This window comes from Rhinolophus sinicus, chromosome 8 (assembly GCF_057876585.1).
Source record: "Rhinolophus sinicus isolate RSI-liver-muscle chromosome 8, RSI-T2T, whole genome shotgun sequence".
Taxonomy (NCBI): Eukaryota; Metazoa; Chordata; class Mammalia; order Chiroptera; family Rhinolophidae; genus Rhinolophus; species Rhinolophus sinicus.
In genome coordinates this window covers 77977485-78000414 of record NC_142508.1, presented here as the reverse complement: position 1 = coordinate 78000414, position 22930 = coordinate 77977485, and the positions used below count along the sequence as shown (strand labels likewise).

Here is a 22930-nt window from a genome sequence, read left to right as displayed (position 1 = left end):
GGCGCGATGATTAGAACTTACAGCCCCTTAGTGCCCAGCATACTGCGTGTGTGTTCTTGATACAACACACTGACACAGCTCTTACTCCGTGCCAGGCACGGTACCAGCCACTGGGAACGAGTGACCAGGCCACGGTCCCTGCCTTCAGCCAGGGCCATGTCCAGCTCAGTGGCTGGACAGGCACAGCACTGCCTGCCCTTCAGGGGCAGTTTTTTCAAGTGCTACGATAATCAGGGAGGTTGCTACTGGCATCTAGTGGGCAAGGCCAGGGGTGCCGAATGACCTGCAAAGGGCCGGTCCCTCAGAATGAAGAACTCCCCTGTTGTAAATGCCACCCTGCGGTTGGAAACCCTAGCACAAATCCATCAGCTATAAACACACCAAACCCCTGCCTTGACTTGCATACAGCAGCTGGAGAGCAGTGAACCAAAGTGCAGTCGAATCATCTCTACCATCCCAAGAAGTGAGGTCAGCCAGATATATGCAGCTTTGGCCCTTAGATACCTCCAGCTCCCCTCAAAACTCTCCTTCCCCACTTCCCAGGTCCTGCCTGCCTCCAGAGTGTGCTCAGCGCTCCTGAAGGCCTTGTTACTCAGCGTGGTCTGTGGACCAGCAGCCAATGCAGTCCCCGGGTGCTCACCACACATGCAGACTCTGGGCCCCTCGCCCTTCCCAGACCTGCTGACCCCAAATCTGCATTTTCACAAGATCCCAAGTGATCTATATGCACTTAAAAGTTTGAGAAGCACTGACCAAGGCCATTCCGGGATAGCCTTCAGGGGCACTTTGTGCTCAAAACTCCCCAGGAGGCAGAGTTGGCAGGGAGGTTCCATCCACCTCTGTTGCCTCCAGCCCCCGGCCCCATGTTCTCTGCATCCGGGCATAGCATCTTCACGGAGAGCAGAACAGGTACTACAGGACCCAGAAAAGGTGTGTGGCCCTTTTCTCCCTTCTCAGCTCAAAGATGGGAAAACAAGAGAGGGGGTCCCCCATAACAACCCACACACGTCAGCCTTAAGGAACCCAGTTGGGAAAGACTCCCACTTATGCCCCAGGTAAGTCAAGGGGTGACATGTCGGTACAAAATCATTCTTTTATGATTCCTGAGGGGCTTGCCAGCCTGAGAGGACTCCAAAATGAGTATAAAATAAGGGCTGAAATGTCTTCCTCTGAACACCTGTCCCCTAACACCTATACCCCTAACACTAGGCTTAACTCGGGCATGCTCTGGAGTTTTTACCCAAGTCTCATTTCAGGCCTTCTCTTCCAACTAGACTATAAGTTCCTGAGAAGGCAGGATGACTCCCTTTTGTAGACCCTTCAAGCTCCAAACTACTGATCTAGGCACAGTATCTGATACTCAGTACTGGGGTAATGCTTGCAGGATGGGTAGGATGGGATGAGTGGGGAGGGGAGGGAAGAAAGGTTGGACACAGCAACGCCCCTTCCCTCTACCAAGCAGGTAAAAAGTGTTCCTATAGGGAGACATGTACAAGGACGTTTACTACAGCGAACGATTGGAAACAACCTGCGTGCTCCTCACCAGGGGGCCGGCTGCATAAACCAGGCTGCATCTGTGCTGTGCAATGCCACGCAGTAGTTAATAAAGAATAAGGGAGATCTATGTACCAACGTGAAAAACTCTCCAAGGCATAGTATTGTGTGAAAAAAAGGGCAGCTGCAGAATGATAGATCCAATATGGTATCATTTATTTTTTAATCAAAAATCAATATGACATTGTTTCTAAGGATACGCTTACACCGTATTTCATCAACTCTAAGATACCGTGGATTGTAAACTGCTCCATTACGCACCACTAAAAAAGAACACACAAAACACTATCAATTAAACCATGACAAGCCACCAATTGTAAGATCCATCTCGATTTCAGAGATGTTAAAGTGTGTCTTGGAATCTGTGAAACACGGCATTATGTAAACTTGTAGCAGGAGGTCTTGAGGCATGCAAGATGACCGCAATTAACCCGAGGGAGGGGGCAGGATGAAGCAGACTTTAGCCTCATCTATGAGTCTATCTTTGAAATTCTGACAAACAGAATACACTGATGTGTTAGTGATATCTAATAACATCTAACTTTTTTTAAAATAAAGAATGACCAAAAGCCTCACTCATCTCTCACTTAAAGCAGTGGGAATAATACTGGACCAGGGCATGAGTCACAGGAGAAATAGGGACTTTCCACAGTGCTGAGTCAGGGTGGGGCCGCGTGGCCAGGATGCTGCAAAGCTTTGTAAAGAGGAGGACGCGCTTAGGAATATCCAGTGGGGAAAGTGTCATGGAAAAAAGAAACAACGGAAAGAGAATTCGATTTGGGGAAACAATTCACAATCTACTCACAGACAAGCATCAGGGCTACTCGGGGGCCTGGGGTTGTCCCCCAAAAAGGCACAGCCATCTACCCTTGCCACTGTCTGCAACAGCAGTTTGGAAAGTCATGATGCCACGCCGAACGCACCGCTCACAAGGGACCTGCTCAGACTCAAGCTTCTAATTCCGCCTTAATATCCAATTCTGTGTGTCAGGGAGAGCTGAACCTCGGCCTGCAGCAGCCGCGTCACCGTGCCCTGCGCACAAATAAAAATAGCTTTGGCGCTCGGAGCACAGGTTTCCTTGCCTTATCCTCTAGGGGTTCCGGGCCGTGCAGCCAGCGAATGGAAAGCTCGAGCGATATAAATACATAATGAACAAAGAGGCTCCTCAGAAGCACCCTTGACCTTCCTGCTTTCCTTGACTTCTCCCCTGCCTTTGTCCCCAGTGAAGCCGGAAATGAAATGACACTGTCAAGGGAGGTGACGGCCACAGGGTGCTTCCTTGCCAATCTCTCTCGTAGTTAAGCAGTAAACGGCGTTAATTGGAAGGGTAACCTATCCAGTCCTCCGTTTATGCCAGTAAAGTTTTGGCAGCTCAGACCATGATTTGAACAGCCACACCTGACAGGGGCCAAGCCTCACGTCTGCCCAATCTGCTCTCCGACCCTATAATCTGTGGCATTACAGCACAAGCCCACATCATCTCCCAGAAAAAGGGGGGGAAAACCAAAGCCAAAACCTGTACAGCCCCAAGCTCCAAGCAAAACGGAACGGCTCCAAACAAATCTGTACAGAAAACCTCCCCTTCTATAAATTGAGACTGTCTCCAAAATGTGACTTTCCAGCAGTGGCCAAGCCAGCCGGTGATGCAAAGGGCGTTTGCCATCGGCCCCTCCAGACCCACTTTCTCTACCCGGATCTGTGCCCTGGGAGGCAGACGAGCAGGGTCTTCTGCCTCAGGTGTCCTGTGCGGTTCAGCCAGTGGTCCCAGCAGAGACGGGGATGGCCAGGAGGTGACAGAGCAGGGTAAGTGTTCTCCTGGTCTGCTCCCTGGCTTGCCGCAGGCTGCAGTGTGCCTCTCCTGCAGCTGCTCTCTCCAGGGCCCGGTCAGCACCCCCGTTAGGTTCTGGACCACCATTGTCACTGGGACGTTCCCAAAATGCTCCCCGTCCCTGCTGGCTTCCCCTCACCCTGTCCACCTCTACAAAGGGCTCTTCATTAAATGCTCAGTTACGGTGTTAGAGCATGCCATCTGTTTTCTGTTGGGACCGTGACGAAGGGGGTGTCCTTTAAACAATTTTTAAGTAAATATGTTGACAAGTTGTTTGTTAAGACTGTAACAAAAAGATGATAGAGGAAGCAGTGTAAAATATAGCATCAGTGAGAACGAGAGATGGAGAAATCAGTGACAACAGGGGTGGCCAGCAGCGAGGCCGCAGAGGGCAGGGCCTTGTTAATGACTCACTCCCCCCACCACCCAGTCCCCAGCCCCTGCCCTCTGTGGCCTGGCTGTATGGCTGTCCGTGACTGTGGCACTTCTCCCTGCAGCTCAGCCACTCCTTCCACAGGGAAAACAGTCAGCCGGGTGCCAGCCCACGACATGGTACCTTCTAAAGGCCACTTCCGGGTCTCTTACTTGCCACCCCATGGGTGCTCCTGAAATCCCACCCCAACACCCTAGGGTCTCTTTCCCCTGGGTGACAGTGGGCTCCTGGGGGCAGGACCCAGCTGGATTTATCTAGCCCCATGCACAGCGTCCCAGGCTGACTCACCTCTTTATCATCTGTCGCCTCCTAAAACAAAAGCTTCCTGAGGGCAGGGCCTGGCGCAGAGCAGGGACTTAATAAAAAATTGAAGGTCTCAAACACAGTGTCCCTGTCCTCTGGAAAAGCAGGATGCACCCCTAGTCTGTTCTGTGGTCTCTGTTCCCCGCCCCCAAGAAGCAGGTGTGAGGGAGGTAGGGTTTGGTGGCGTCTGACGAGAAGGAGTCTCCACACCAATGGAGACTGCCTACAAGGATTGCTGGTTCTCAGCCCGCCAAGGGAGTGACCAGGGCGACACCCAGGTCACTTCCAACAGATCGTTTAATAATAGCTCCTGAGCAACGACGATGTGGCAGGCCAGAGACAGCACAGGTATGAGAAGGCAGAGCAGGACAGTGCACTCAGGAAGGTCACCTTCTACAGCAAAGACAATCATCGAAAAACAAAGCAAAAGAAATTAGAAATAACAAGAACCGCCATGCAGGAAATCAAATGGGGTGATCCGATAGAGAGTGAAGGAGAACAACTTTAGCTGGGGCAGGGGTGGCAAAGAGGGCCGCTTTCAGGAGGTGACATTGCAGCAGGAGGTGAAGGCGCTATCCCACTGAAACCTGAAACAGCCTCCAGGTGGATGGGGGGAGGTGCAAAGGCCCTGGGGTGGAAATATGTCCAAGGCTCAGGAGGGGGAGCCGACTTGGAGGAAGGGGAACCAGGTCAGTGGGGTGCATTGGTTCTAAGTGCAGCGGGAGAGGGGCAGTCAGGTAGAGCTGCCCTGGCAACAGGTGCTGGGAAGGGCCTGGGAGGCCACGGGCAGGTGCCAGGCATCTCTCCTCCCCAGCCCCCCACTGCCTGCCCCTCAGCCACCTCCCTCCCACTTCCTCACCACGCAGCCCCTACCGGCCCTCAGAGGGGTCAGATGCGCTGGGACAGATGTGACCTCATCATGCCTGTCACTGACATGCACAACCACTTCCAGCGTCCCAGGTGGTGGGTGGGTGGGGGCAGGGCCCAGGGGTGCATGCCCACCCCCCAAGCCAGTCTCCATCCTGCCACCTGCACAGCTGCCTCACAGCCTCAGTCTTCCCAGATGCTCCCCCCACCCTACAGCCAAATTCTAGCCAGTCAACTCCAAAATAAAACTGTTTAACACAAAATGAAGCATTTTATAATCCCCTGTACGTTTTTTCCCTGAGCTGGCACACACAGTGTTTAAAAACACTGCCAAAACACTCAACCAATCGTTTCGCTTTATTTTAGACCAGTGTCAGAGTTAAATTTCAGATTTCCTTGCTCTTTGCCTGTTGCACACCCCTCCATCCCCCCAGCCTTTATGAAGCCCCACCCCAGCTGTAAGGCCTGGCCAGGCCGGTGCAGCCAGGGAGAGGAAGACGGGTCCCCTGCTGGCTGCACTCCTTGAATCTCACACCCAGCCCAGCCGCCAGCGGGAGATAAATTGGGTTGGTTTCTCTTTTTGTTTGGGGATGTTTTTCATTTTTCTGTGTGAGGGTGTCATTTTAGGGATGCCAATCACAGGATCTCGGGGTTCAGAGAACCTGAACTGTTGACCGCTGCCAGCCCTTTGACCCCATCTCTGCATCCCACTCCCCCACCCCTGCGTCCGTCTGATGTGTCCATCTCCAGGCTTTTAAAAGGCTCTCGCCACCAGGAAGTTGCTCCTTATATGTGGCGTCCCTGTGGCTTCTGAAATTGGTCCTGGTTCTGTCTGTTGGAGCAGCAAGATTAATGGAGAGAGGGGTCAGGGTCTCCTCCCCACTCTCCCACTGCTTTGGGTAGAGCTCCCACTGGTTAGCCTCATCCAGAGGTGATAATAAAACTGTCAACCACTGGTTCACCATCACAGGAACGGACACCAGCTGACCTGGTGGGACTGGCCAAGCTGCGGCCTATCCCTAAGGTCGACTCACCTACTCTGGGATCTTGGCTGCCAGAAGTTACATGACCCAAGCTCCTTCCTTCTGTCACACCATCTGTGCGCCCTTCTTCTGCTAGCAGCACCCTGGTTTCCTCTGGGGAACACTCTGGGATAAAGGACTCTCGCAGAACAACTCTCCTCCCGTTAACTTTTACCCCCAAATCAGGCCAGGATGCAGCTGGAGGCTTTTCCTATCTTCACCTACAGGCATGTCTCAAAGCCTTTTCTAACTTCCAAGTGGAGGTGACCAAGACTGATTTCTCAGGGAACACAACTTTCAGATCTTTACACCCAACAAGATCCGGAAATAGCACCAGCACCTCCAGAAGGAAAGCAACAGGGCTAAGGGGCTTTGGTCTCTGTGTTTCCTATCCATCTAACGGAGGTAAGAAGGGACACGGATGAAAGAAATTATAGGCCTTGATGGGAGAGAAAAAGCTGTGGCTGTTGACCAAAACTCCATGTAACTCGCCCTGAGTTTGCTCAGTGACAGTGAGGTTTCCGTGGTCAGACAATTAAGTTCGTGAACTCATTCTAGAAAAAGTACTCCATACCTCACTGCTGAATATCACTACAGCCACCTTCGAAGGACACCCCTTGGGAAGCTATGCACCGACGCCAGCACCTAGTCCACCCTGCAAAGCAATTTTGGAACTCTTTCTGGAATGGCCATCAGAGCTGTCGTATTACCCTTGATGTCCTGAATGTCATCAAAATGTCTTCCTTTCAATATTTCCTTTATCTTCGGGTAAAGAAAGAAGTCATTGGGGGCCAGATCAGGTGAGTAGGGAAGGTGCTCCAATACAGTTTTTTGTTTACTGGCTAAAAACTCCCTCACAGACAGTGCCGTGTGAGCTGGTGCATGGTCGTGATGCAAGAGCCATGAATTGTTGGCGAAAAGTTCAGGTCGTCTAACTTTTTCACGCAGCCTTTTCAGCACTTCCAGATAGTAAACTTGGTTAACTGTTTGTCCAGTTGGTACAAATTCATAATGAATAATCCCTTTGATATCAAAAAAGGTTATCAACATTGTTGCAACAAGTTCATGAACTTAATTGTTATACACATGTCCTATACATGTGTATTTTGGGGGTTGGGGGGCGCTTATTACTGAAATACCTACAGAATGAAGAGGAAAAACCTTACTAAGATTTTAGTAGCTGACGGGGGATGTAACATCTTGCTAACAGCGCTGTCCCAGGACCAGGACGCAGAGCTGCAGTACAGCAGACTGGCTTCACAGGCCCTGTCCATGCCACCTGGGCACCTGAGCCCTCAGTTATAAGGACTCACCCAGTGGTCACCTAGCCTCTCTCCAGCCTTGCCCAAGGCCTGGACACGATGCCTCGGAGGCCCAGCAGCAGAGGGATGTCACCAGGGCATGACCTGCCCCTTTTCAAGAGCTCCACCCCCGAAGGACCAAGAGGTAGGGGTTTGGGGGAGGGAAGGTGGCCCCCCCCCAAGATGGGGGCACAACTTCCACAACGTTATACGCATTCAAGGTCAAAGTCTCTCCTGCACAAGAAGCAAACAAAGAAAAGTCCAGTCTAAATGGTGTGAGGTTGGTGAGTTTGGAGAACTCAACCACAGCAGGCTTCATGTAGGGTCCCCCCACCTTCCACGACAAACAGCCACTGGGCCAGGCAGGAGCTGTGCAAAGGCCTCACCCATCAGAGAACAGGTGGGTGCCCAGAAGCCAGCACCAGTGCTCTGACCACCCCGGGGGCTGCCCTGCCTCCTAAGAATTATCAAATGACCCCTGGGGGTGAGGGGCATGCCAGCTCAGCCATCACCTCCCCATGTGACCTTGGCCAGGTCCCACATCACTGAAGAGCCTGCCCAGTCAGTGCTTTCAGATACCCTGGGGCTTCCTGGAGGTTTGGGGTTGGGGTGAGGGAGTGATAGGTGGAGCTCAGAACCTTCCAAACCCTTTAACAGAGAGCTCTGCAGTTAACTGCTTTATACACTGGTTGTGTTTGAGAATAAGGTTGCAAACCACTGAGCTAGATGACCTTTGGGGAATCTGCTTCCCTAAAATTCTAAGATGCAATGATGAGACTCTATCAAAAGCAAAGTGAATGAACTTCATAGTCGATGCCTGACAATCTGGCGTTTGATGCAACTAGTTTGCTCCTTATATCTGCCTGCACATGATTCCTTCCTCCTAAAGAAGACATCGTGTTTCCTGGCCACCATCCCGGGGAGCCCCTCTCCAACTCTCAGGGGTCTGTATGGAGTTGCCCAACTCCCCCCACCCTCAGCCTTGCTAATACGCATGTCTGTCCCCTCTGGACAGTGTTGCCTTGGGGGTTGAGCCTCGGTCATGGCTGCTCCACCATGAGTTAACCTCAGGACTTCTGTCTTGACAATCAGAAAGACTTAGGAGGGTGCAAGCCCGGAGGTGCTGGGACACCTCTGCGTCTGCAGGCGTGTTGATGAGGTTTGTGGAGACGACCTTCGAGGGCTGGAGGGACTAGAAACCAGCCTTCTCAGTTCCTCTAGCCAGTGAGTCTACTTTTTCCTTCCCGTCATTTTGCATTGAGTCTCTATGCAGATAGCACGTTATTAACTGAGGACCTGCTGTGTGCCCGGCAACCAAAAGGGTCATGGTGACTTCCTCCTCCAGCTAGGTTATACGTTCCTTGTTAACAGAACTCTCCTACACACACCCACTCACACACACAGGCATATAATAGGTATAATACTTGCTGATGTGACATGTGCCTTCTGCAACTTCCGAGCTGAAACGGATGCCAACAGGCTGGACCCAGACCACACGAGGAATGTACCTGCAACCAGCCTGAAGGCCAGCTGGGGGTGTGTCTTTTCCTCCCAGGACCTGGAGGGCCTGCTGGGTGTCCAACCACAGGAAGCCAAAAGACGCTTTGGCTGCTTCCAGAAAAGGTGCAGAAACAAGGGCCCAGCCTGGGAGGGGCAGCCCAGGCCCCTCCCTCCCCAGAGCGTCTCCACTGAGGCTCGTCCTGGGGGGTGTTTGCAGCAGAAGCAGCCCCGATATCAGGCACCACCCCTGGAGCCCACGCTGGCCGACCCTTAGACACAAAAGAACCCAGAAGGTGCAGTGATTCAGAAAACCACCAAGGTGGTCAAGCTGGCTGGGTGGGAAAGAAGCAAAAGTCCCCCTCCATGGTGGAGAGCAATCAGAAACCACAAGGAATGCACAGCACACATTTCCTCCGGTGGAAACCAAATGACAGGTGGACTCTTCCCACCTTGGCCCCGCCTTCTAACTGTTCATTTGGTGTCCAATTGTGGAAAGGCCTGCAGGCCCCACAATGTGCTAATAGCATCACTCTACACAATCAAGTCAAGGGGACACATTCTGTAAACCTGCAGACTCACAGGAGGGGAATCAGAGCACCAGCATCTTTTCAGACGGCTCCCCTCCACGTTACCGCCGGAGCCCGGGCACAGCTGCCCAAGCCCAGACGGAACCACAGGCCCATGCAGCTGCTGGCTGCCCAGGCACCTTCTGATGGGGACTCAGAGCGCAGAGCACAGCACTTCGGGGACGGTTTCACACGGGCCACCGGCCAGGCAGACCACCTGGCCCATCGTGTCCCTTCCCAAGGCAGCGTGCTAGCAGGCCAACACACACAGCCAGCATCTCCCAGGACGGTTGTGTGGGGTGACATCTCTATACATTGAAACACCTTTTAAAGACACTAGGAAAGGCGGCTATGGAAAAGCTGCTGATGACACTTCATCTTACATGTGAAAGAACGCTTTTGTGAACAGACTGCCTTCTCCACTGACTTATTTTTCATCTAAATAAACAGTACCCCCACCCTAGCACCCAGAACGGTCCCTATGCAGACGCCAGGCGCAATAAATGTTTCTTGAATGAATAAACCATCTCTTCCCGCTCTTAACTCTCCCTTCTGATTCCACATTAACTGAAGACCTACTATGCCCGGAGCCCATCTCATACCTCAAAGCCCTTTATCCACGGCACCTCCAGTGTCTGTCTTATTGCAGATACCTCTGTCCTTCACAGAGGGACAAGATCAATAAACGTGTACCTAGCACCTAGCCACAGGCCAAGGCGACCCTGGGGACAAGAGAAGAGAGCAAGACCTGTAGTCCTGGCATCAAAGACACACGTCATCACCAGTGAATGGGCTGGCAAACTTTTGATCTTTGCCAACGTGGTAGGTAAAAAAAATTGTACTTGCCCGTGGTTTAAATGTACAGGTCTCTTATTATGTACAGGAACTTCTGAATCTTTCTAAATGTTTACGATCCCACTAGTATTTCTTTTTCTGATTCCATTTCTGTCCTTTGCACATGGGATATGTTCAAAATACCTAAAAACCAACCAATCCAAGCGGGCGCTGGCTTCGGGCAGCCCGGCCTTCGCCCTGCATTCTGCTGATTTATTTGTTATTTTCCTAGTGTCGGTAGGAGCGCTTTACACATTAAGGGAAATATCTTTTGCCTGTGATATGTGTCTTTGGTTTGATTTATTGTGGTTTGGGCAATGCAGAAATGTTTTATTTTTATGTAGTTGAATATTTGTCTTTTGTTTTATGGCTTCTGGGTTTAGGGTTATATTTAGAAAAGGCTTCCCCTCTCTGATACTATTATATGTTTTTTAAAACTCACTTGTTTTCTTTTAGTATTTTTAAGTTTTCTTTTTTATGTTTAGATTTCTGATCCACTGGGGATTTGTCTGGTGTTCAGAGGAGGAAGGAATCCAATTTCCTTTTTTCAGGATGGTTGCCCTCTTCATCCCAACCCCAATTACTGAGTGACCTGCAGTGACACTTTCCTCCTACACTACATTTCCATCTATTCGGGGTCCATGTCTGGTCTCCGCCATTCCCCTGGTCTGTCCCTCACCACTTAGAATTCCGCAGCTTCAGAACATGTTTTAAAACCTGACCTGGTTACCAGCCCTGTCCATCATTCCTCTTCTTTGGAATTTTCCTTCTATCCTCGCATGGTTAGTCTTCCTGAGGAACTTTCGAATCAGCGCGTCCATTTCTGCATCAATCCCGTCGTCCCTTTCATTGGCTAAGGTTAACAGGTAAGTTAGGGGCCACTGACATATTTACGGCATTAGATCTTTCCACCCAAGAATAAGGTCTGCCTTTTCATTTATCTAAGGCTCTTTTGTGCCCCCCCCACCCCCACTCCCGTAGTTGATTCTGTTTGTCCCCTACAAACATCTAGATATTACTTCCTCGCTTGGTTCCCCGGTCTTCATACATGCTGTGGCTACCGGAAGTGGGGCCCTTTCTTGCTGGGTGTTTTCTAGCTGGATGCTCTCTGCCTGCAGGAAAGATCGTCCTGTGGGGGTATTAATTGGGCTCGTGCCCCCAAGCCTTTTGCACTGTGAGACAACGGCTGACAACCAGGTGTTGGGCATGCTCCCACGGGCTGAAGGCACGCATGCCCTGCACCTGTGCTCTTGGCAGCACACGGCCAGCGGCTGGCCTGTGCCCACTGTTTTGCCCAAATGGAACCAGTACGAGGGACGCCCCACGCAGTACAGCAGGGAAGGCCCCACCCACACAATTGGAGCAAGAAAAGGGCCTGAGCCAGCACACAAAGGCGAGCTCTGGCCAGCCGGCAGATAGGGATAAGGCTGGCCAAGGTGCAGCCTCCACGCAGCCCAGCCCTGTAATTAGGGCCCACAGGTCACTCTGGCCACAGCTGAACAAACCAGGGTGTAATTAACTTTCCACCCAGCTTTTTACGCAGCAGCATTTCACCTTCGAAAGAAAGGGAGGGCCTGCCCTTCCAGAGGGCCTGGGGACACACTCCTTGGTCCCAGTCCTCGGGAAGGTGGGGCAGCCGAAGGGTGAGCAGCGAAATTAACCCACAGGGAGCAGGTGTTTTTGCTGTTGCTATTTGAACAAATTCCCCTCCTCTTATTTTTTTAACTTCAGCATTCAAACAAGCTGGAGGTTAGGTTGAAATTGCTCACCAGGCCCTGCTTGGGGGTGGGGTGGGGGTGCTGCCTCCACATTCCAGGGGTGACAGCGCTCTGTAGGGTATTTTCAAGAATCAGACAATGGGATTGACAGGTGTCACTGCCCTCAGGCCCCAAATTCTCCACAGCAGGGAGGGCCCACCTTCCCTCTAAACAGGACTCATTTGTTCCCTCAGAAACATCTGCTGAGTGCCCGGAGCACATCCGGCCTCAGCAGACCACGACCCTCTCTGAAATGGTATTTGCTGGGCTGTCGAGTGTCCACTTCGCTCTCCAGGGTGTATGTCCCATGTATCCACCCAATGGCCCCACGGACACCTCTGAGAACAGGTTTGAAAACCAGTGCACATTCGAAGGGTGTGGAGGTGTCCTAGGCAGGGACCTATTTTGAATAATACACATGCTATCCCAGCGGTTTATCCTGTCACTGGGTAATCCTAAGAACCTCTGACGTGGGGGAAATAACTCCTCATGTATCTCTTCCGTCCTTGTCTGGGAGACTCCCAGACTGGGTCACACCTTTACTGGGGGGTAATGAATTTCTCAGTGATGCTCTCAGACCAGGTCTTTCCCATAGTCTTTCTAGGAATTTCTGACTTCCTTCCAATGCTCCAGGTTTGGGGGATATTCCTGGCCCCCACGTCCCCACGGAGGTCGTCAGTGGGGTCCTGTCAGGAAGCAGGTAGGAATATTGGTGCATACCACCACCTCAGTAAGGATGGCTGCAGACCCTGCAAACGGGCTGCCGTGATTTCAGCCAAAGTCTGAGGCTGTCAAGAGAAGAAACTGCCACGGGGAAGAGAAAGCTGCTCGGGACCGACGCACGAGTAGCTACCACTTCTTATTTCCAGCACAGGCCACCCCCAAAGTCTCACATTTTTCTTCGCCACCTAGAAATGCCACCATTCTCAAACATGTGGCCGGAAACGTAAAAAGCTCCTGGATTCAAGAGAACTGGAGGGAGGGTCAGCCGTAACAGTGCTGGGGATGGGACCCCACAGCAAGAGCTGCAGACTCAACAAAGTGACACTTAGCAGGGGTCCTGAGGGGCCCTGCTCTAATAACTAGACATTTAGGAAATAAAAAGCATGGCTTTTAATTAGAAGATCAAGTCATTGATTGTTTTAAAAGTTAAGTGACAACATTTCATTCTGTTATAGTTTTAGCATCCACCTCAGTTCTTGGCTAAATGAAGAAATACACCAGCATCTATGATTTTCTCAAGTAGGGCAGAGTCCATAGCCCAGGGTCCTGAAAACGTCCTGGCTCAGCCACCAAAATAACTAAATGACCTTAGTAGAACAATCACCTTTTCCTCTCAGTGCCTCAGAATTCTAAGATTATAAGTCAGCCATCGCCTCCGCCCCTGGTTGAAATATCATAAATTCCAAAAGACTGGGGGTTGACTTGGTGAGCCCCAAGAAGTTCAAGTCTATAAGAGTCCTCTTGGGCACATTGTTTGGGGTATCTGTTCCCTTCAGAGGTTGACAAGCACTTGGTCTAGCCAGGGCTGTGCAGGTACGAACATCACTAGAGGGAAAGTCATAGCAGTTCCCCCAAACACTGGGCTTTCAAACTTCCACGATGGTATGAAAGGTAAGGGAAGTGAGAGCTTTGTATACCAACCTACTTCCTACCAGCAAATTTACACCCCCAAAACAGGAGACAAGTCCCCTTTGGAACACAGGTCTGGGATTTTAGGTCCTCTGTCCACAAACAAGCATCCAAAAAGTTTCATCAACAATCACGATAGAAGGAGGTATCTGGGGGTAACTGTGTAAAGAACACAGATGTTTCAGACTCCTTGCTCAGACCTCTGCATCATGGTTGCCACTCCCCCAAGGAATGCACATGCCCCTGTTCCCTAATCCCCACCCACCCACCGCACCCCCAGTACCCCAGACACATAATCACACATAACCCGTGAAGTCTTAAATCACTCCTATAAAGCCGTGGCCTTGCCCGCCTTCTCTGAGGCACTGAGGAAACAGAATAGGCCTAGCAGTTCCCAGCCACTCAGAGAAGAGGGAGGCCAAGCACAGAAGTGGAAGTGGGTCCTTTTTTGCACAGGCTCTTCTTGGCCTGTGACAGTCTCCCCGTCCCATCACAAACCCTGCCTCAGCGCGCACGCCTTCACGCAGCTTTCCACACTTAAGCTGCTTAACTTTGCACTAACAACCTTTTAATTGCTGGGTTCCCAAAACGCCTTCCAGAAATCCGGGATACAGACCCGTCCACTTACGGCCCACGTGGTACGGAGTACAGACTAGGGGAGCAGGGACATGGTGCCCCCACCGAATTCCTGCCTGCCGGAAAGCTGTTGCTTTTATGTTTAATTGTATTTAAAAGGCGGATACAGGGTACCCAAGATACTACAATAAAATGACATTAACTGTAAAATTACATTATTAATTCTTTAATCTCACTTGAGGCTTCAAGCTGTTGCTATGTCCAATTATCCATATAACCACCTGTCAGAATCCCGGTGCTATTTAGCATTACCTCCAGGACAGCGGTGGGCCCGGTGGTCCGTCAGGTCTGCCAGAGACTCGAAGTCCTGCTGACAGTGGTCGCAGGTGTAAATTGACTCGTCCTCCATGTCTTCATCGTCCTCATTTCTCTCCTCTTGACTTGTCACGCTGTTCCTGTCTTCCAGTGCACGGCTGTTTTTCTGATCACACCCGGGCTCTCCTTCTAGGCCTCCTGCCAACAGAAAGGATACAGTCATGTCAGCTGACAGGGTCTTGGGAAAGAAAGGATTTGAAAAGAATTGCCCGGCATTTATTAAGATACATTTAATTACTCTACCACCCAGGATCCATTATTCTTGACACCTCTCAGTATATTAATATAGGGGGGTGTTTTGTAGCATGTGGTGCCATAATTCACAACTAGAGTCTTTAATTCTTGGTGCAAATCTTCTGTGGGGATTTCCGGTCATCTCCCCTCTGTGCAAGGATGCCGGGGGTTGTGACCCATCAGGGAGGTGAAAATGCCTTAGCATTTTGGCTCCTAAAAACCAATTCTCTTACACACGTCTCCAGAGCCCCCAGCAGCTGTTCCTAACACACCTATGCTTTTCATTTCCCCCAAAGCCTTGCAATTCAGAGCTGGGAGATCTTGTAGCCAATTTCATCCTCCACACGACAAACCTCGAGATGTGGTGATGATGTTGGCTAGGTTCTTTGCAAAGATGTCCTGATTCTGGATCCAGGAAGCACACCTGTTTGCAGGACCTTGGCTAATCAAATCGCGAGCTTCAAATGCACCTGAGCCTTCCCTCGTGCCCTGGTATCAGCCTAGACAGTGAGAACCAGCCTTCGAATCATTCACCCAACTTCTTTCAAATACAATACCTACTCTCTGCGTATCACTGCGCACACACGTGGCCAATCTGTACAGAAAAGGGAGCTCATGGTCTGATAACGATGCTTGCATTTGTGTAATGTTCTGCCACAGTTACCTACGGGTAGACCCATTGCACAGTCTCACACACCGTATAGCAAAAAGCGATCACGTGGTCCCACCCCTGCCTTCAGAGTGGGACAGCTTTGCTATCCTCATTTTACAGGTAAGGCACCTGGCATCAGCCCATGGGATGCAACGTCCCCAGGACCCTACAGATGTTTAACTCGACATGCTGGCTCCTGCCTAGTGCCCTTCCCTGAACAGCTGGAGGGAAGTGGAGCACAGCCTCAGTCTGATAGATTAATAGGACACATCAAGACTTGTAAACCAAAGTGCAGAAAAGGTGTGCTCACACACAGAATACTTCAGCAATTCCAATAAATGTCAGTGGATTAAATTTACCCATGAAAATGCACAGACTCCAACTAGAAAATTGAAGTGTGTGTGGTCCCTTCCCACAGTCTGTCCTGGAAATCAGATCTACTCATTCAGAAACTAGCAGTGGTTTAAATTAAAGAGAACAATCGCTCTGATGTGTAAAGATACTGATGCAAACATAGATGCATGTGCAAAGGTGTTTGCATGCATGTATGCGTGCATGTGTGAGTCACACATAACACTGCAGTCACAGAAAAAAGGTTTCAGTACGCAACCTGTAAGACTCCAAGGGCTGGTTGACAAAGCAAGAAAGAGAAACGAAGCAAAGAGTGCATTCGATTCACAGTGGAAGGCACAGTCCTATAAATATTTCAGGTTAGAAACAAATACTGTTATAAGGACTCTCTCTCTATTTCTCCTGGCGGCACAGGACCTGCGCTGCCAAGCACCCGGCACCAAGAACCGGCAAACACCAATCAGCTCATCGGAGAGTAAGCGGCCACCCTCCGTGGAGGGGAACGTGGCACGACACCCCGCTTGGAACTGCGCGGAGGCAGTAAAAATCAATGTTTCCATTTGTGACCTATCAAAACATCTCTCTTCTTACCAATTAAGGGATGTACAATTTTTAGGTTCTTTTATTATCAGAACACGCCAACTCCCGGCAATACAGAAATCCCATTAAAAGCCAGGCAGCATATTTATCTCAGGAAATCTGATCAGCTGCTACAGCGACAGCAAGAAATAGAAAGCAAAGAAATGAGAAATATCACTTGGAGCCTTCAATATTATAAGTCATAGTACAACCATGGTTACACCGTCAAGCGCCGGCTCTGAAATTCCTAGTTTACAGTGTCTTCCCTTAATAAAAAAAAAATGTTCTGGGGGGTGGGGGGAGCCATAATTCCAGCTTTATCTACTACACCAACTCTCCAGATAATAAGTTACGTTCAGCACGTTTGTGCTACTTTACTTAACACACAATTTAATAGACATATTTAAATTATCCCCCTGTTATTATTTTTTTGCCATATTTACTTGGCAGCACTTTCCATAATAGCTCATCTCATCCACAACTGGAACCACAAACATTACAATGCATTTGATCTCGTTAAATCTGGTACATCCTGTTGACTCAGGAGTAGATAAATCAGAATGTCAACTCTTGGGTTTTTATAAGGCAAAAACCCATAAAGTCATCCAAGAGTATAAATCTGTTTTAAGGAACTGTCACCTCCCCTGCCGCTGTCTACTAATGGGGAGGCAAGGTGGTTGTGTGGAAAGGGGCGGGAGAGGGCAGGTGGGCAAAGGTGGGGACCTCATCATCTGGGGTCCCATGGGGTCACACAGCTGGCCAGCCTGACCCTCAGGAAGCCAGAGAGGGAAGAAGTTTGGGGGGATGGGGGCTTCCCCGATGCGGCCCATCCCCCATGGCCCCCCGTGCTGTGTCAGCACCGTTGGGACCTGGACAACAGGAAGGCTTCCACGCCTGGAGGGCTTTGCTCTTGGCAAGGCGCTCGCCTGCCGTACAGCCTCTGAGCCTCGTGATTGGCAAAAAGAGCAAATGGGGTTATTTTTCCATTTGCAGGTGAGAAAACGGAGGCTCGGAGGGGTGGCCCAAAGCCAGAGGAGGAATTGAACTGACTAGTCTGTGGTAAGCAGCACGCCCCTCCCCCAGGCCCGGGGCCTACAGGAGCCCCCACGGCCCAGAGGTGGGAGCTCTGAGGTCAGACAGCTCTGAGGGTGCCAGTCCCCCGAGGGCGCTCTCTGGAGTCACCTGGTTTCCAGGCCCACCCCGAACAGCTGCTCATTAAGGGCCTGGAGACCGAATGGGCTTTCCCTACTCCCTTGACCCAGCTGTGGCTAGTCAGGGGTGGTCCTGCCAGTCCCACATCCTGCCCTGGAGGCCCCCGCGGGTCCTTACCGGAGTGAGCAAGCAGGAGGCAGAGCCCAGAGGCCACCTGATGGGGTCCCCATCTCCATGCTGCCTCTTGTTTCCCACATGGTGACCTCCTGGGCCTGCACTACAGTTGACCCGCCAACCACCCAAGGTCCCACGAAGCAGTCAGCGGGCGGGGAGCTCATTTCTTTCCATCAAGGCTTCCGGGGTTGGGAAGGACTTCCAGATAATGGGCTGCTGGCACCTTTCGGCTAGTCCCCAGCCACGTTCTCCTGGGGATGGCCTGGAGCAGCTAGAAGCTCACTCAGGGAAGGCCCAAGCCAAACAATTCTGAATAGTGCCCCCGGCCCCGGGGCCACGTGCCTGGCCAGGGAACAGAACTGACCTCAAAAGTGGGCCTCACACTCCAGCCTGGACACCTCACAACCTAGTGGTTTCCCGATGTGCACACCTCCCTCCTTCTGCCTGGGGGGGTCCCCCAAGAGCAACTAGCACTTACTGAGCACTTGCTGTATGTCAGGTGCCTCCTGAGCACAGCCAGCCAGGTAGCCCTTTGAGTCGGGCCCTGTCATATCCTCCCTTTACAGGTGAGGAAACGGGCTCTCCGAGGTGACAAAGCTTAAGCAATCCCACAAGTGGCAGGTTGCAAACACAGCTGCGTCTGACCCAACCCTCTGCTGCAGTCTTCCCACCGCAGAGACTCAGTGAAAACATGAACCAAGTGACAAGGAACTTGAAACACTCTTCAAAGTCCTATGTAGGGTCCTCGACGTGGCTCCCGGGGTCCAGCAAGGACTCTGCTGACCTCGCTGATGTCACTTATCTCCACAGCCACACAGACTTTCTTTCGTTCCCTTGAATTACGTTTCTTCCGCCAAGGGCTTCACCCCATTCCCCCACCTGGAAGATTTCCCGTAACTCTTCACCCACTTAGCAGGGTTCCCCACAGGCCCGAGTGCCAGTGCCACGTACGTCCCCATCATTCCCTCCCCATAGCTCTCTGCCCTTTGCAGTCAGTGCAGTTGGCACACGGTGCCCTCACACTTTTGTGGGTGAATTTGTTTGTACTCTGCCTCCCCGTGGCAGACTGCATTTCCCCAAGACGACCATACCAACACCACCCATCCCACCTGCTCCTGTGGAGTGAGTGCTTACACTCACTCTCCCATCAAGAGCAGATCTGATTCTGCTCCTCAATGCCCCCCTGGGCTGGCAGGCCTTAGAGACTTCCTTGGCCACTAAAATGCAATGGAAATGATATTCTAGGATAGCTGAGGTTAGGTCAGAAAAAAGCTTGCAGCCACCCCTCGGTCTCTGGGTCTCTTGGACACTGCCATGTATGAGAAGCCCAAGCCACATGCAGAGTGGACGTGCTCCAGTTGGCAGCCCAGCTGACCTCCCAGCTGCCAGCACCCACTGCCAGCCATGGGAGGGCACCATCTTGGGCATCCAACCCACACGAGCCTTCCGGTGACAGCAGCCACCGGCTGAGACCAGTCAGGCACAGAACTGGGTGAAATCATAACTGCGGCAGCTATGGGGTGGTTTGTCACACATCAACGCACAAGTGGAACACACCCCCAGCAGGCCGTCCGCTCCATGAGGGCAGGGACTGTGTTTGTTTCTGCTCTGCACCATCTCCCCCACCCCTCCTACAGAATGACATACAGAGGGGGCTCCATAAACACGAAGGAATAAATGAACTGGTTTCAAAGAAACAAGTGTCTGAATATCAATACAGGGGGAGAGGAAGAGGTTACACTACTCTTTGTCTGATGGTGTTAGGTTGAACCATATGAAGTTGCCATCTTTTCGGTCAACAAAGTCAAATATTGGGGATGGTTCAACCTATCATGTGATGGGGCCACCCTGTCCCACCAGCGTCTCTCTCAAAGCAGGAGGAAGAGGGTACACCTACACTGGCGAACCCCACTACACCACGCCCACACATCCCAGACTCCCTGAACCCAAGAGATGAGCTTCAGGAACTTTCTATGAGCAAAGAGAGGCAATAGCAAAAGCCTCCAACTTCACTGGTTTTCATTAAAAAGTAGTGACTTTCCCCACCCCAGGACTAAATAGCCCCACTGAGGCACTCACTGCCCTTGAGAAAGAGCTTTCATTCAAGATGGTGATACAAGAAAGACAGGAGGACCGTGCAAAAAGGGCGTGCAACAAGGGACACTCAGCCAGAAACGAGGCCCCACGTCCTCTTGAGGGAAGAGGCAGCAGAGACCCATCAGGGGTGGAGGGAGGTGGTCCAGTCTCTCCTGCACCTTAAGCGGTGCTGCCAGGGTGCGAGCACTTCCTGGTACCGTCCTACGCTCCTCAGCCCATCCCGTCGCCACAGCAACCCCAGGCGGCAGGACTGACTGACATCTCCACTGTGCAGGTGGAGAAACCAAGGCTCAGTACCACACCCACAGGGCACATGCTGGGAAGGGCAGAGCCTAGATTCAAACCCAGGACTCCTGGTTCTAAATTCCAACTCTTAACTGCTCCACAGGAGGGCAAAAAAGGGAATGCCTGCGACAGGCTGAGTAGGGGACAGCTGGCTGAGTCCCCCCAGGAAAAGGGGAAAGGGAGAGGCCTCAGGGGCCAGGCTGCCCACGGGCTGCCAGGTCTGGGCACAAGACATTTCCTACCTTCTCAGCGAGGCTTCTCGAGCCCATGACTCAGGGTCATCTGGGCCTCACCCCTCCCAGGGGCCAGCTGACAGGAGCTCAGCCCAAGGACACCAGTGAGGGTCTCTTCTCTGTGACCCAAGTCCCCACCAGCACGCAAGTCAGAAAGAACCCCACCAAGAAGGTGGCCCCTTCTCCTTCCTGGAAGGGACCACGGGGATCAGCTAGATGGCAGGGAGCCCTGGGGCCCTGAGAACTAACCAGGGACAAGCAGGGGTCCCACCTCTGGGGCTGCAGGGCTGAGTAGCTGCCCAGTAGAGGCAGGAGACCGCCTACGCCCAGGACAGAGAAAATGGGGGCAGAGTTTGAGAAGCGTGAGATACCCCAGTACCAATCATCACCCATTCTTTCCTTCACTCACCCCACATTCACTGACTGTCTACTTCGTGCCAGGCATAACACACCATATTTGCTATGACATACAGGAGACTCCCGGTCCCATTCATCTTGGTGGCCTCAAAGCCCACACAAAGCCTGGTTCAAAACAGATACTTAATAAATAAGGGGTGGGTGAAGGAATGAAGAGATGAGTGGGTAAACGCGAAAGAGGAAGTAAGGCAGAAAGGCCAGCATCGTGGGCCAATGTCGGCCATGGACTTGGGTTCAAGTCTTAGCTCTAGGATCCCTTCACCCAGCCCCATGAGTGACCTTGAGCAAGTCACTTCTCCTGCCTGAGTCTGATTCTTTACATGTCAACAAGGAGCTGATCACGAGGGACTCCGTCCTCTCCTGCCACACAAGGTGGGGGTGAGGCTCCCCTGAACGAGAAGAATCGGGCACAGAGCTAAGCACAGATACATGCAAGTCCAGGAGCCCTGTGGGTTTCGAGGAGCCAAGCGGAGGCTGGAGCAGAGGCAGGTGGGAAAGCGGAGGGTGTGGGCAAAGGTGAGACAAGGCACAGGGCAGGGGTGGCTGGTGAAGTGGAGGAAATGCCAGGGACGGGGCCAGGTGGAGAGTGGAGAGGCAAGAAAGTCAGAGCCGGAGGCCAGCGAGGCCTGGGAGGCCCCCCACTTCTCCTTTCTTCTCCCAGTCAGACCTGGATGGGAGACTGGACCATCTACCTCCACAGAAATAAGAATCACCAGACAATGAACTCGAGGCCTGTCCAGGGCTTGACCTCTGAACACAACTGTACGGGGCGCATTGGGGATGCCTGTGTGAGAGTCCAGAGGGCTGACAGAACCAAGTGGTTGCAACACAGATGGTTATTAAGCAAAGACAAGCAGCAGACAGCTAGAATCATGATCCAGGGACTGTCCAGATAACTGAGAAAGAACAGGAGGGAATCACACATTGCGGCCAGCCTGCCTGGGTTCAAACCTATATGCCACCACTGAACAGCTGGGGGATCGTGGACAAGTCACTTACCCTTCCTGAGAAAAATGTAATGAAGTGAAATTATTGTAATGAGGGAATAGAGACAAAACCTGGTCCCTGGCCCACAATCAAACTTGAGAAAACCGTAGCTCTGATTACTGTCTGCCTGCCACTGCTGCCATCAAACAGTGTGGGCAGCGCCCCGACTCAGGTGAGGGTGGAAGACATCGTTCTACAAGGAGGGCTCCCTTGAAAGGCATAGAAATGTCCACACCGACAAAAACATCCACTGGACCAGGTGAGGAAAGCCCTGAATTCAAGTCCAGGGTCTCCCCACTTTCCATGCTGTGCAACGTTGAGTAAGTTACAAGCCCACCTCCTCCAAGACACAGCGTGACCTCTGCCAAGGGTCTGCCCCAGGCAGCCCTTGGGGAGACAATACAGACATGTTTACTCTGCAATTTACAAGCCCACTTTTCCTGCACTGCCCCCCTGTACGTAGTTGGGAAGCCTCCCAACAGAACACACAACCCAGGAAGGTGTGTACCGTTTTCAAAGTGTTTACACTGGAGAAACGTTTTTTGAATAGAAAACGCATACCCTGTCCTCACAGATCATGTGTTTCCTACAAACTCTTTCATTAGCAGTGTTCCCGAGAGCCAGAGGGAGTAGGGGAGGAAGCACCGTGGGACCTGGGCACCAGGTCAAGCCCCAGGCTTAACCTCAGCCCGGCATTTGGGCCCGACAGGAGAGGACATGGCCCTGTGAACACTTTCTCTCGCACTCCAGGGCTGGGGGATGCAGGATGGGAAGGACTGGGCAAGGAGCCTGCCAGCCCCGATTAGACATTCTGCTTGTGCATCCATGGCTGGCCCCAAATTCCGTGAGGCAGCCACTATTTATCTTCAGGTTTAGAATATTTGCAGTGTGGGCAGCGAGGTAACATTTAACACTCAGCCTAAAGGGTCCCTTTGGCGGCAGAGCTGTAGGCAAATATTTTAACATATAATTTGCTGTCCAAGTTCTACTTCTTAAGTAAGGTAGCACCTTCCGGCTGGCTGTCTGAGGGGTGGGGTGTGCCTGTTGCTCTCCTATCAGTGCTGATTTTCTGTGGATAGAATTTCAAAGCCATGGTCAGTCTGATGCTGGTTGTGACCCGGCTGCATCGCACAAGCTTTGCTGGGACGTTCAGCCTGGCTGACAACACAGGACTGGGTACAGGGGCCCCCGTCTCCACAGGCATGTGGTTGACCACAGAAA

The 22930-nt window shown here is 51.8% G+C and overlaps 1 protein-coding gene across 2 annotated transcripts in view; it reads right to left on the bottom strand.

The window, feature by feature from the left end:
- ZNF423 (zinc finger protein 423) overlaps window positions 1–22930 on the bottom strand; it is a 299433-nt gene that overhangs the window by 181533 nt on the left and 94970 nt on the right. For both annotated transcript variants that reach the window (XM_074314929.2, XM_074314928.2), the window contains exon 3: window positions 14486–14686. In XM_074314929.2, coding sequence (XP_074171030.1) covers window positions 14486–14686 — 201 coding nt within the window. The remainder of the gene's footprint in view (window positions 1–14485; window positions 14687–22930) is intronic.